Here is a 15,112-nt window from a genome sequence, read left to right as displayed (position 1 = left end):
ACATACCCAGTGTTCCCAACATTCAAAAAGGCATGAATCAGGTCCCAGAAAATCATGAGTTTGGCTTAACACCACAAGATTTTTTTTAAAAAATTGCGTTCTTTTTATTTACCTTCTGGCCTTTTGAGCCTTTCGGGTGTACTAGGTTCACATTTTCAGACTTTCCTCTACAACCATGAGGGCTAGAAAGTTTCTTGTATTTTGGAATGAAAGCTGAGCGTCTCCCACATCACTTGTTTCTGTGAGCTGGGATTCCTAGGTAAAATCCCTAATGCATCATAATTCTCAGGATAAAATGGTGAGCATTTAGAATCCTGAATACTTTGCATAAGGTATGTCACCCTGCACTGGCTCTGCTGTGCTGGCTGGCATGTGGGAGACCAGGGACAGAGTCAAAACTCCATCCACTCCCGCAGGAGCGGCGCCAGGGTTTTTGCCACCCTAGGCAGCCGTGCTCCTCCTCAGAGCATTCGGCGGCGGGGGTCCCGGAGCGAGTGAAGGACCCACCGTCGAAGCACCCCGAAGATGCGGTGCGGAAGGACCCCCGCCGCTGAATTGCTGCCGAGGACAGCAAAATGCCGCCCCCCCAAATCCTGCCAAGGGTCGCCTAGTGGAAGCGCCGGCCCTGCACTCCCCACCCATCTGCCTAGGTAGGTGAATAGTAACCCCATGGAGGCTGCTCTCCCGGGGTGCTGTGATCTGTAATAAGAAAGCCCTGTGCAGTGCAGGAAAGGAGTGCATAGGCCATAATATGACCTTTATGGAGTCAATTTAAAAATAGAGCCTTTAATGAGAACCACAATTTATACAAATCTAACACTCTGTTCATTATTTACAGGGCGTAGTATTGGGTGAAGGCCCCGTTCTCCTCAACAACCTCCCTAGTGATTTCATGTACGGGTACCTTTTACATCTTTCTCTTTAGATAAGACACAAATGCATCCCTTAGCACATGAAATTCCTTGATTTTGTCATTAATCTTTAAATGTGCATTTGAAGTAATTTCATTACTAATCTCTTAACAGTGGGGCATAAGGATCAATCTCCTTTGAACATCCATGGATAGTTGCAGTCCCATGTCCTGATGAAAAGTCATGTAACAAATGTAGTTCTGAGTCAGCTAGTGACTTATGATCCTTGCGTTTCTATAAGCCTTGTGTGAAAATTTCTAATATTGTAATTACTCCAACTTATTTAACTGTTATCTCTCATCAAAGCAAACATTTCACTTGTATCCCCAGCTGTTTGAAAGATTGTCATGCACAAGTAGGATCAGACTTTGAGACCTGGTGAGAGGGGGATGCAAGGTTTAATATTGTAAAAAATACAGGATATGGTTCTGTGTTCTAGGATTGCAGTAGTGAATGTAATATGGAAATGTGGATTGTTCACAGTCCATTTTTAAAACAGTTCTGTAAGGTTGCACAGGTAGCCCTCTAAGATTTAAACCCTTCTGAGAAATAATCTCTGCCCTTTTCCTTCCTTCCAATAAAGGGATATGCCTCCACTTTTATGTTAGCCTTGTTTCAAATGGACCAATGGCAGGTTAATTTGAGCGACATGCTGTTCATTTTTGCACAGTGTTCCCATCACCATTACTGCAAAAGCCAACTCATTGGTGCAATTAGGCGTCATTGAAAGGTGCCAGTCCTAGAATGTCCTAATATATGAAGTGCATCAGAAGATCCAAGAAAAAGAGCCAGTTGTGAAAGACCATTTTCATTATTATACAGTTGTCTGATGAGCTCCTAATGATCTGGCTATTTAAATACAGTACATTGACTTTACATTAATTATCCGTTTATAAGGTTTTATTGCTCCACCTTGTGGTCTGAAAAAAGTTTTGGTCTGTTTCATATTCTATAGAGCAGTGTGACTATCAGAGAAAAATGCCAGTTCTTCCTTTTCCCCTGCATTTAAAATGACATTTTCCCCTTCAGTAGTACCACATTGGACCCATTCTAAAAATGTCCTAAGCAAACCTTTGATCATTTTTTTCTTTAGGTTTGATCAGCTCAGGATAAAAGCTTATTTCATAGGCTCATTGATAACTTAGAGTACATTTTTCCATGCCACTGATGGGCCAGAAGACCCACTGTTGGGCTCAAACAATTCTGCAGGCTCACATGAAGATGAATCCTATGTAGTTTTCTACCTCCTCTACTCCCAGCACATCAATGACACACAAAACTGTTACTCAACCTAAGGATGCTGTAGTAAGATGTGGTTCTTTAATCACCCTGCTCCTAATTTCAATGTTTGGAAATCAAGGGCTATTCTTGCCACCTGCTTCCCCACCCCCCAAAGCACTGATAAATGTATAAGGGAGTGAGACCTTGATCCTTCTAGCACTGAAATCTAAACTCCCATTGACTTCAGTGGGGCAGAATCAAACCAATAGGCGGCTCTTGTGCTCCAAGGTTTCTTTGTTATGCTGATGTGACAAGCATGTTCTAAGGAGTTTATATATATATATATATATAAAGTCTAATAATAGTCTGATAGTGATGGATTCCTATTTTACACATGCTTAAAAGGTAGAGTATGAACTCAAACAATAGTGATAACTAAACAATAGCAAACCAGTTAATACACGTCAAGAGAACAGCATCAGCAATTGTCTATATTTTTGCAAGCAAATGATTGTGTTCATGACTATTTAGACAAAGATTGGGAGGACTGGAAATTAGCATCTTCTAGTGAAAGGCAAGTCAACAATGAAGGCAGCGTTCTTCACCGCTCCCCCAACAATCAGAGAGCTCTGATCCTAAAGAACTGCTTAAGGGGTGGCTAAAGATAATTAACTGTCCATTTCTACCTGACTTCTGAATTTTATGTCACTTTGTTTCATGGAATTTCATCCATTGGAAACTTTGAAATGTCTTTTTGGATGAAAATGAGTAAGACAGACAGTCCTCTGGCAGACAGGTTCAGCTTCAGAACTGTAGTCCCTAAATCTCAGAGTATTGTGCTGTCACCTCTGTCATACTTCGGTAGAGACGCTTCAAGGCATATTTAATTACAAAATAGGCGGGGAAAGATAAGGACAAAAGAAAAGAAAATAGTGAATAGTGCTGATAAAGTACATTAGTTGATAAGTTCTCATCTATGACCTTCCCAACATAAGCTATAAATAAATAACAAAAGAATAACATACCAAAATGCAGGCAATGCTCTCTCTTGTGGTTCTGGTGCTACTGCTTAAGGAATAAGGTCATTGCTTTCAAAAGGCTAAAGCTAGACAGACAAATCCTATATCCAGGCACATAAGCAGCCTAAAGGTGCTGAGCAATTGCAGCTCAATCATCATAGTCTATCCAATGATTTCAGTGGGAGCTGTGAATGTTCAGCACCTCTAGAAATAAGATTTTGTCCCTAAAATAAGGATTCAGGTGCCGGATTTTTTTTTTTTTTTTTTAAGCAGTCAAGCTTGGAAAATGTTGGCACGATGCCTTTAATGTGGAACATCTATTCTAACTTAGGGAACAATGCAGAAGCACTGGGCATTTGGGATGAAATCCTTCCTGAGCTGTCATGGAAGACCCAAGATTCAGTGGAACCACCACATTTCTGATGCAGGGAGGAGAGAGAGAAAAGGGAGGACTTGAGAGCTTCTTGCACATCATGGGGGTTGGGTGAAGGTGATGTTGTGGGTAGGCAAGATGTGGGGGCACAGATAACAGATATGTGGCCTGTGTGGATCCTGTGACCACAGACCCCATGTGGAGGGGAAGCTGGAGGATGCAATCACTACTACAACCTTAGGGTCCACTGCTGGAGTCTTTCCTCAATCAGTGCTCAGGTCAAAGGCATTTCAGTCAGATTATTTCCCCCCTGACCAGGGACTAAATACCCTGTCAGAGAAAGGTTTCCCCTTTCATTTCCAGATGTGGAAGTCCCCACTCAAAACCCACCCCAAAAGAAATGTAGTTCTGAGATGCAGGACCAACAAGATTAAATACGAGACTCATGACGGATTAAAGCTCCAGTGACCCACCTTGGCTAGAAATTTGAGACTTTGTAGCACTGGGAAGGGAAGAGTCTCAGCTTTTTAACTGGATTAGGCTTGCTCTTTTAGAAAATCATAAAATCTTGGATTAAAAATCACTGTATTTGCATCTCTTCAATGTGAATAAATAGAGACTTTTGCCAGAATAAGGTCGGACTGATTCTTTAAATCGGAACAAATTCTGCTGTTCCTGCTCACCCAAGCAGCTTCATTGATTTGAGTGGGGCATCTAGGGTGATCAAGATCTGCTCCATCTTCTCCTGGGTAACTTTCTACTAACATTGCTCACTGTCACTCAGTGTTCCAGTGACAGGGTTGGTATTAGTTGCAAAGTAACAGAAACAAGGTTTGACTTTTTGTTTTCAATGCATGATTCCCTGGAAAATCTCATGTCATGTTTTTGTATATGCCGTGTGAATGCTACGAATGCTGTGTAGAAGATGGGAAATACTAGGAATGAGGATGAACTAGTCAACAGATCTGGACTTGTGCTATGTCCAAGAAGGTACTCATGCAAAACGGTTATTGAAAAATGTCTTTCGTCAGACCCTGTCTCCTGCAGTGCAATATTTTACAATGACTCCGATGCCTCTCAAAATATAGGAACGTGCATAAATGTGCATGTTACAAACCATTTCCCCCCATGCTTTTGAAAGAAAATAGGTCCATAATAACTATATCTATGTTAATGCTATGGTGTTTATGAGAGAAACCAATAAAGGAATTCCATACTTTTGCCCTAGATTCCTAAAGATTCTTTACTCATTTTAATCAGAGAGTGAATTGGGGCAAAGGCACTAGTTAGTGATAGCCATTAATGCACTCTCAACCAAGCAGTGGATGAAGACATGTTCTATTTTAAATCTGTTCATTTAAAGGTGATGCTTCTTAAAACTACTTGCAATGCTCTGAAACTTTTGCCTGCATTAAAATTTGCAGCAAGTGGACCAGTATATGACAGACTGATTTTAATCATAGTTTCTATCAGGGCTTATTTAAACACAAGTTAAAATAGTACAACCCTCTCAAGCCTCCCCTCCCCCGCCCCTTTGTGTGTACACAATTTATTAGAGCCCTGCAGATCCAGATATCCACTTTATATCTGCAGCTATCCACATCCGTGGACCATTTCTGCGGATCGCAGATGGATACGGATCCAAATTTTATACCTAAAACCCTGCAAATCTGCGGATCATTTTTGCAGATCGGATGCGGACACAAATTTTGCATCCGTGTGGGGTTCCAACAATTATATCAGTACAAAGGTGCTTTATATAAAGATAGATAAACTGTATGGAAAGCAGAATACTCTATAATGCTATAACCATCTTTATACTGATATAGCTTCATCCACACTACACATTGTATTGATATAACTATTTCTCTTAGGGGTGTGACTTATTTTTTACTGAAATAATTAAACTGGTCAAAAACTATGTGTAGACCAGGCTAGTACTATGGGCAGAGCAGCATGAATTCTCTCCCTCAGCTGTCTCTTACAAATGTTTCAGAAGGTGCAGTGAAAAGCGTCTGTTGGTTATTCTCATTAAGGGTCTTTTCTGCTTTCCATTGCCTCTATAGTTCCCACTGAATTCAATAAGAGTTTAAACAGAGATCAGTGAGAGAATGGGTCTGGCATTTCAGCTTGGATAAGTATCCAAAAATTAGGATTCTTAACCAAACTACACTGAACTCCTGGATCTGCTTCACTAGGCTGCTATATTTACAAGAGAACGCTTTCTAATGTGACTTTTAGAACTTCCCTCTTCAGATAAGCTAGAAATATGATGAGAACAGGCTTTCTGGTGATACTTCAGCACTTCCGTTTCCACACCAAACCAGCAGAAGCACAAGGGGATGAAAATGAAAACATGAACCAAACCTTTCAAACGACACCCACCTTTAATTGTGATGTGGTGCTGTTTTGCCCATCTTTGCGGTAGATGCTACTGAAATTGTATCAATGGATTTCTAATCCTTAATTGTGCATGATCTGTTCCTTCAGTCCCGTTCAGCACTGTTAGAAAGGGACATCTGCATTCTGTCAGCACAACTGATTAATCTGCCAACAGTAACACTAACCTTGTTTATTATGTGGCAAGCACTGCATTAACGAAAGGTGTTAAGCACCTACTGTAGTTCCTAGAAAACCACTATTTTCTTTCTGTGGGAGTGTGGATTGGGGCATCTCTCCGAACAGATCACAAAAAGGATTAATTAGTGGCAAATCTGGTCTGCCTTACTCACTCTCACAGGATAATTCTGAATAGGATACAGCCCTAAAACATTTCACTACCAATAACCTGCTGTTGAACATCAAACTACAGCCCGTTGGAAGCTGTTCAGGGAGATGCAAGTTTTCAATTCAGAGACGATTTAGCTGGAAGTTTGTATTACTAGTGTTGTCAACTCTCATGAATTTGTCACGAGTCTCATGATAATTATTGTTTTCCTTAAAGCCCCAGCTTCAGGAGTCAAGTGGATGCGTGATGATTTCAGCCTTCATTCTTAAAGGAAAAAGTAAACTTCTAGTCCTCATGACTGGAGAAAGCTTCAAAATGTGACCCCCGTACACCCTAAAGACTCAAAAAGCAGAAGGCAAATAAAAAGAACACCAAATCTATTACTTTTACATAATCTCATGATTTTAAAGCCAATCTCGTGATTTTTTTTATTAGCCTGACTCATGATTTTTGAACATTTGGGATCAGTAATACTGTATTATTAGCATCTTGTCATTTATATGAGATTTCATAGTGCCCTGAACTCAAAAGTCAGAAACTCAATTTAGAATAGGTAGGGATTTGATCTCTTGAGACTGGAAGAATTAGTTATTCCTTCTTAGATACTGGCAACATCTATTAAGTATCTGATGTAAGCCAAGTAAGCAGGGCTACATTCACCTATAACCCCACGAGGCCTGGGCCTGGGCCACTGGAATTCTGGGGCACCATTCTGGTGAGGTAGCAAGGCTGATGGTCAAGTGGAGGAGAAGCAGCAGGGAGATTGTGAGACGCATATGACCAGTATTCTGTTTGCAATGTGTTCATAAGCATAGCAGCTGAGAGGGCCAGGCATAACATTTTGAAGGATCTATGGGAGTTCACTGGCTTGACACAGCTTCGCTAATAAAACTTGGATACTCTGTATTAGGAAACCAAACTTAACCACTACATTTGAATCCAAACTTTTTATTGCTCAATGAGGCCCACTCCAGGGTAGAGCTTTCAGTGAAATTGACTGAAATTACTTCAGATGTTGATTATATAATACAGAAGACAATACTCCATAGGTTACTGTCATGTGACACAAAAAGTAGGATAATCAGGTTTTTAATGGTGTGCTGCATTTCTCTGCTAAAATGTATTGATTGTTGGTGAATTGTGCTTTGAACCAAATATAACTAGGTACAGTCCTGGAAATCAATCAGTCTAAAACACGGAGGAGGAAAAGTGTCTCTGAGGAGATTAAAATATATCTATTATGATACATATTTTAACAGTTCCTTGGGTATCTGTGACTTTTTTGTGAATGTATGAAAAGCTTAATTTGAGTCTTATGGTATAATAAGGATCTGGTGACTAATCTGACAATTTCATGCTTCCTAATGAAAAGTTTGAACATGATCAATCTTACCAAATAGTTTGGATCACAAAGAAAGTGCATGATAGTGTAACAAGTCTTTTCTCTTAGAAACTGAATTCAAAATATTCTAGATGGTAGGTCACATTTCATTTTGTTTACAAACTACAGGAAAACGTTTAAAAATGAATATTAAAAGAATATGTTGTAATTGCTCTGTTAATTAATGCAAAGTATTGCCTTACACGCACCCACAAGGAGTACACCAATTAATCATACCAGGCATTACTCAGCATGTAGTTGCTCAACTTCATTTGGCATCAGTTTGGGATATTAGATACATTCTAAACTACCAATATAAATCCTATTCCAAGTTTCTGAGAATCTAATTCTAAAGCTACTAGATGTGCTTGAAAACTCTTTGGGGCTCTATCTGGCAATCCTCACTCGGAAAACATCCCACTGAATGCAGGCTCATGAGAAATGTATAAGAGGTCAGGCATCAGACTTGACTTAAGTACGGTGATATTGCCTGATTAAGGAAGAGTGATCAGACCCTAGATACAGAAGTAAAGCCAGGAACTGCGTTAAAAAAACTTCTTGCCAGAGGTTTATAAGAGAAATTGATTCTAATAAGGCTCAAGAATTTATGCGCGTAGGGAAATCAGTGAAAAGTGGCATACTTGATAGCAAGGCATTTCACACTTTACCTACTGAAAGCTATAGTTTTCTTTTGTGTTGTGAAGGCTAGTCCAGTACAAATAATTTACAATAACTGCTGATAGTCCAAACCAGTTTGGAAACATTTAAGGACCTCCCAGCTCTAGAGTATAATTTTGTCTGTCTCCCAGAAGCTGCAGTATCTGTATGTAATTTTCGCTGTCACAGAATAAATTAGCTTAGAATAATATACAGTGGCCTTACTCCTGCACTCAGTGAAATCAATGAGAGCCGGATCAGGACCAGTATATTTGAACTGAAAGTTTCCTCTTAAATAAATCTTTGACCTGTTTCAAACTGTAACTATGGCAGACATTGAATGCTGTCTTCTCCTGCAAGATAAGCAAACTCAGTGACTGCAGGTAAGCAAAATAAAAATGAACACTCAAACTTTTTAAATCTCAAAGTTTTTTTTTTCATTTTGCTTTGCTTTTTAATGAATTGTTGAAGGATATTTTTGAGAGCTACAGTTGCTCAGGCAGGGTTACATTCTATCTCTATGTGCAGAAATCCCATTGGAGTAACTCAGCAAGATATGCCAAAAACACAGATGTTTCTAGCTATTCATTTAATATTCTAAATGAATATTAGAATCTTAAATGAATAGCTGGGTCCTTCTTACTCTTTGTTGTTGTTTTTTATTGGGAGCTGGTAAAAATAAAAATAAATAAAAATAAAAAAATCAGTTTCTAACACCAGTGATGCAGTTTATGAACTTGCACATTGTGACAAACTAGCAACCAATGGTATGACCCCGCACTCCTTGCATGTGCACTATTCCCATTCAAGCTAATGGAAATTGTCTTTGTCTGGAACTTTAGGTTCTAGCCCCAAAGGGCCATATCTCCAATTCTTACACAGGAACGCCCCTGGCGTTTGCCTGACAACGGAACTCAAGGATTTGGCTTATAAGAGGTGGGTATGTATATACATACACATCCTTGTAACATTCAGCTTTGAATGAGGTGAGTCTGGTGAGTATTCAGACTTCCCTCCTGTAAAAAGCATGTTGCTTCCTACAAGTGCTCTCACTTTGACATCATGAACAACTTAATCTTTACAAGCCTGGAAAGGCTCTAGTGTGTAGTGTTTTCATTGACAATGTCTAACCTACTCAGAGTAACACAGGAACCCAGACAGCACTCCTACAGCATCCCCCCTTCCCATTGTAATAGGGGGATTTTCTTCCACATAACACTTTCAGGAAGGATCTTTCGTGTGCTTGGATGTTCCTGTGTGCAGTAAGCCCCCTAATATTGCCTTATTGATTATAGATTTTGGAATGGGAATATAATTCTGTTCACCAATATATCACAGTACTCTGAATCTAAAAATCACATGTAGCCGTAAGAAGAAAAACAGAGTGGTTAGTTCTGTCTTGGCATTTGAGAGAACTTGTTGCAGGCCACTCCCTCGACTATAGGAACATCAGCCTTAATCACATTTGTCTACAAGTGCTATAACCGGCCCTAGCTCTTTGTTTGTTTACTTTGTAGATCTCAGCACACTTTATGTATAGAAAGTTTCACTCTTTCCCCTGTACAGTCAGGTCCTTTAAGAAGACCCTTACAAACATCAAAAAGGAGACCAGAAACCCTGAATGATTTTTTTTTTTAAATTATTTTAAAAAAGTCTCTGAACATTCTATTCAATTGGTGCCGTTGCCAACACCAGGAATCCAAGTGGATACTGCACCTCTGGCTAACTGAGCAGCCAAACCAAAAGCTACTTTGATAACTGTATCACTTCTTTTTTTGTTGCTTTTCGAATCACATTTTGTGTGTGTCTGTCTGCCTGTGACATCTCCTGAATGGATGTGTAAGCCAGCAGTTATTCTTAGGGTGACCAGACAGCAAGTGTGAAAAATCAGGATGGGGGGTGGGGGGTAATAGACACCTATATAAGACAAAACCCCAAATATCGGGACTGTCCCTATAAAATCAGGACATCTGGTCACCCTATATATATATATATATATACATACTCCCTGATCAAACTCTTTACTAACTTTGAGTCAGCAAAACTCACTTGAATGCTCGTGGGGTTCTCTTCTGCAGCAGTGAGAGAAAAGCAGTGTTGCCATTGTTTTGCGCTACAATAGCAACTTTCACAGGCGCTGCTGTATTTGCAAATCAAGCCTTTGAGAACACCTGTGGTTCTCAGGGATGGAGAGAAGGGAGTGAAACCCAGAAGGCATTCCTCTTCTCTGCCTTGAGTTGCACTCCTCAGCACCTCTGCTGCTGCAGGAAAAACACCTGTAGAACCAGAACCCTCCTATGTCCAAATGTGCAGCCAAACTTCACCCCGGCAAAGTATTGAGCTGGCTTGAAACTACCTAAAGCAGGTTCACTCACCCTTAATCTCCTCTGCCCAACTCGCTGAGACAAAGACTTCTACTTCCTCACCAAGCAAGCCCAATGCCTATATCAAACATGGTGGTGGATGATGGAAAAGCATTCAGATACCAGAGAGATAATTGTAGTCATGTGCGACTAGATAGAAGGTAGTAGCCAAGCCCACTCTGTGGTGCTGTTTCCCACTCCTCAGGCCTGATCTGTACTAGGAAACGGTGCCATGTCTGAACACTATTAGCTGACACACTGCTGACCATGGTTTAGCAATCGGCATAGATCCAGACAAGCCATGTTCAATATCTAGTTGTGATTATGCCCTGCAGTTTAACCAAGCTCTGAGGCAGCCCTTCCCTGGTTATCTTCCATGCTGAGAACAGCTCTTAAAGAAAAGCCCTGGCTAAGTGACTGCCCTCCTCTCAGAAGCTGACACTCCTGAGCATTAATGACAACCCATCCTTTCCTCCTCAACAAAAACAAACCTCCTCAAGGGCCAGAAGGAGCTGTCCTGCTAAGAATGTGTTAAGGGAAAAGGGAAGGCTGACTGTGAGGGAGGAAGGTGGAGGAGCAGAGGCAACAAAATAGTGTTTACAGTCTCCAAACCAATGAGCAGAGCCGCTCTGAGTTTCTGAAGAATCTATTAGCACTGGGGGTGCCCCTAACATTCAGAGGCCTCTCAGCAATAACCCTGATTTCACTTTCCTGCTGGTGGGAAGAGCGAAAGCTTCCGAGTGGCAGCTTGCAGGGTGCTCTATGGGAGAGTACACTAGCTCTGTCTGTCATCCGTGTATATTTCCAGAGAGTTCAACAGCAAGGTTGACTTCTTAAAATTATATAACCCAAAAGCTAAATCAGAGGGTTATGTGGGAGTTTTCGGTCCAGTAGAAAGAATCCTCTAAAAAGCCAGGCAAATATCAGCTGCCATCTCACACTTTTTTCCAGAAAATCATGCTAGCTGTGTCTACATTGCCCTGGCTGAAGTTACAATAAACAGCTAACAGAAAGCTCACAGAACACACAGGAAGATGCAGAATCCTGTCTCCCGTGCCTGAACTAGTAGCAGACTACTAAGGAAAAGGGGAAGAATCTGACTAGAAGTGACTCAGAATCATGGGGGGAATGCAATGAGTTTGACCATTGTAGACTTTACCTCTTTCTGTTACTCTACAGTGAAATAGGGGGACTGTGCCTCTCTCTCCCTGAAAATAAAATACAATCTGTTCACTGAATGTCAAGTAAACAGAAGCTCTCCAAATGGTGCATACAGGTAGAATGGCATGGATAGTGATGTTGATACACCTGCAATAGATCTCAGGGGTCACCTACCTGTCTCCTTACAAAGGGGCAGTGCATGGCACCACAGTATCTTGGAGTGTCTGAGCTATCTTGGATTGAATCAAAGTATATTTGGGGGTTATTTTTTTCAGTTGCTGAACAGCTGGCACACATCTGTATGGGTAGCAGGAGTATGGTTTACCTGATCTCCCCACTCCTCCAAATATTTGGTGGTATTAAAGCAGGCTAAGTTTTTAAGTACCAGCCCTTACTGCTATCAGTTTAAGTTTTAAGGAAGAGACAGTGAAGGTGCAATGACCTACCGTACAACTCAGTTTCAGCTATCTACGTTGAGTGGGATTTTCCCGCACCATGTATTTTCTCATAGGAAAGAAAGACTTTATGCTACGAATGTGAAACCGTTAGTCTTTATCACCAAGCAACCACATCACCGAGACATAAATAGCTGTGTCTCACAGTACATGCTTTCTATCCAGCCAGCCTTCTACCCAGAGCATTGAACGTTCAGGCAAACAGTCTTCCATCTGGTAGATGGGGTCTGTTCTATGTGTGATTTGTAGGCACCCGCAGATGGTGTTACTCCATTGCACAGTGTGTGTGTGTGTGGGGGGGGGCATCACCACCAGCAGCACCTTAAATTTCACAGGGATGAAAGAGGCCTCATTGTGTTTAAGGTCTTGCTATAGATGTGCTAGATTATTTGAATTGAATATAATTAAGGTGGGGCTTTTGGGCTTGTTTTTGATGTGCAGAAGGGGTTTTCATTTTTTGACAAGTCTTCTGCCCATTGGAGACAAAACAAAACCAAAAAAACCTCAAACTGCATAAAGAACAGGAGTACTTGTGGCACCTTAGAGACTAACAAATTTATTAGAGCATAAGCTTTCGTGGGCTACAACCCACTTCTTCGGATGCATATAGAGTGAAACATATATTGAGGAGATATATATACACACACATACAGAGAGCATGAACAGGTGGGAGTTGTCTTACCAACTCTGAGAGGCCAATTTTCTCTTACTTAATTGGCCTCTCAGAGTTGGTAAGACAACTCCCACCTGTTCATGCTCTCTGTATGTGTGTGTATATATATATCTCCTCAATATATGTTTCACTCTATATGCATCCGAAGAAGTGGGTTGTAGCCCACGAAAGCTTATGCTCTAATAAATTTGTTAGTCTCTAAGGTGCCACAAGTACTCCTGTTCTTTTTGCGGATACAGACTAACACGGCTGCTACTCTGAAACCTGTCAAACTGCATACTAGCTAGTGGAAATCACATCCAAAACAAAAGCTGTGTCTCCCTCAGAAACTTTTCACTGGCCAAGCTACAACTTTTCCAGATGCTCTTTTACTGTTCAAAGGTATTTTCCCCATACACTCCACTCAGATCTTTTGCAAAACAAGCAGTCTGACATAAAACCAGCTCTAAAAGACTAAAGTGGCTGCCAAAAGTAGTAGCATCAGTTCAAAACTTTTACTCAGAGGGGTGTGTGTGTAATTCTTATCGGATCGATTTCAGTGGAATAAACTGCAAGGGAGCTCTGAACCATGTTCTGCAGACTACTAGGAAGGGAAGAGAGTTTCTAGGGTGGATGAGGGAGTGCTCCCTGCCCTAGTGCCCTATAGCTATTAACCAGTGACACTGACTACAGATCATTACGGAGAGGCTAGAGAGACCCGGCGCAGCTATGATTTCAGCCAGTCTGCAATACAAAAAAAAAAGCTGGAAACTCTGGGAAGTGAATACAGCACTACGGTCTGCAAAAGCTCTAGCCCTGGGGATGGGAAAGACCCAGTAAAATTGTGCTCTTACCCCCTCCATTTTTGTAGCAGAGGTAGGGAAATCTCCAGACATTGGCCAGGTCCACAGCGAATCCAATGACCGAGAGAAGGAAATCGATCTTCTTGCCCCAGGTCTCCCTCTCCGGCTGCCCCTCGGCGGTGTAGTGGAGGCTGGAGGCGGCCGGCAGGAGGCTGCTGCTGGTGTATTGGACCCCATTCTGCTCCTTCACCAGAAGCAGCTCCACATCCTTCTTCGGCGGCGGCTGGCCGGAGCAGTCCTGCACGGGAGCCACCGCCGACACTCTGCGCTCGGGCTGGATCGGTTTGTTCATCCTCGCCTTGAACACCCAGAAAGAGAGCTCAGGAGGGGGAGCGGCGGAGGGGGGTGGGGGAGAAGGAGATAACGGAAGTGCACTTCCCACTGGAGGCGACTCTGTGCGCACCGGCCCGGCGGTGCTGGAGAAGCCGTAATAAGGCTGCACATGAGCCGGGATCCCGCGCGGCTGCACGGGACAGAGTCACAAACTCCGAGCCAGCTTCCCCCCAGGAGCACCGGCTCCCCGAGCCCCGCTGCGGCCGCACCCCCTGCCTAGGTGAGGCGCGGGACAAGTGCCCAGTGCCCGGGCCACCCACCGCCCAGGGGTCCCTGGCAGGGGCGCTACAGGGACTGGGGAACCGCTGGCCGCTGCCGGCTCCCTGCCCCGCTCCCCACGTCCCGCTGGCTAAATAGGGAACAGCCCCAGCCACTCCCCTTGCACCTGAAAATGTCAAACCTCCGTACGCCCGCGCCACAAACCCACCCCCCCGCTCCCGGCTCCTGGTCCTACCGCCGGGGCAGAGCCTGGCCCCGCACAGGGGCAGGCAGCGCTGCGTCTCCTCCCCGCCGGCACAGCCCCGGCCGCCCCCACGCCTCGCCCGCTGCCAGCGCGCCCAGCTGGGGCCGCTACCCGGCCAACTTTCGGCTGCCTGAGCTCGCCACAGAGGCAGTTTCCCCTGGTCTGGCAGCGCTGAGTAGTTGAGCAGGGCAATGGGGGAGGAGGGGGGGCAGAGCTGGAGGGTGGTAGCGCTGTGGCACCGCGGTGCATTGGCAGCTGGACCCCCCCTCCCCGAAGCAGGGGTAGTTTGACTTGTTCCCTGTTTCGCCAGCAGAATGTGCGGGCCCAGGGACTGTCTGGATCTGGTGGGGTTATCCAGGTGCCAGATCGGGTCACAGGTGCTGGAGCTACAGCACCCCCGGGCTTGAAGTGGTTTCCATGACACGGGGTTTCCAGTTTGTCTAGAGGGAGGGCTGAGAGCCATTGAACCAAAGTGTCCCAGCGCCCCTGGATCAAGGTATTTGCAGCCCTGCTGCAACAGTAAGCCCTGTAA

At 43.2% G+C, this 15,112-nt stretch overlaps 1 protein-coding gene across 1 annotated transcript in view; it reads right to left on the bottom strand.

Moving 5' to 3' along the window:
• SLC6A2 (solute carrier family 6 member 2) overlaps window positions 1–14,076 on the bottom strand; it is a 119,910-nt gene extending 105,834 nt beyond the window's left edge. The window contains exon 1 of the mRNA XM_065416415.1: window positions 13,776–14,076. Within this exon, the coding sequence (XP_065272487.1) occupies window positions 13,776–14,076 (301 nt within the window). The remainder of the gene's footprint in view (window positions 1–13,775) is intronic.
• Between the last annotated feature and the right edge of the window lie 1,036 nt (window positions 14,077–15,112).

Source organism: Emys orbicularis, chromosome 14, assembly GCF_028017835.1.
Source record: "Emys orbicularis isolate rEmyOrb1 chromosome 14, rEmyOrb1.hap1, whole genome shotgun sequence".
Lineage (NCBI taxonomy): Eukaryota > Metazoa > Chordata > Testudines > Emydidae > Emys > Emys orbicularis.
This window is presented reverse-complemented; position numbering and strand designations above follow the sequence as displayed.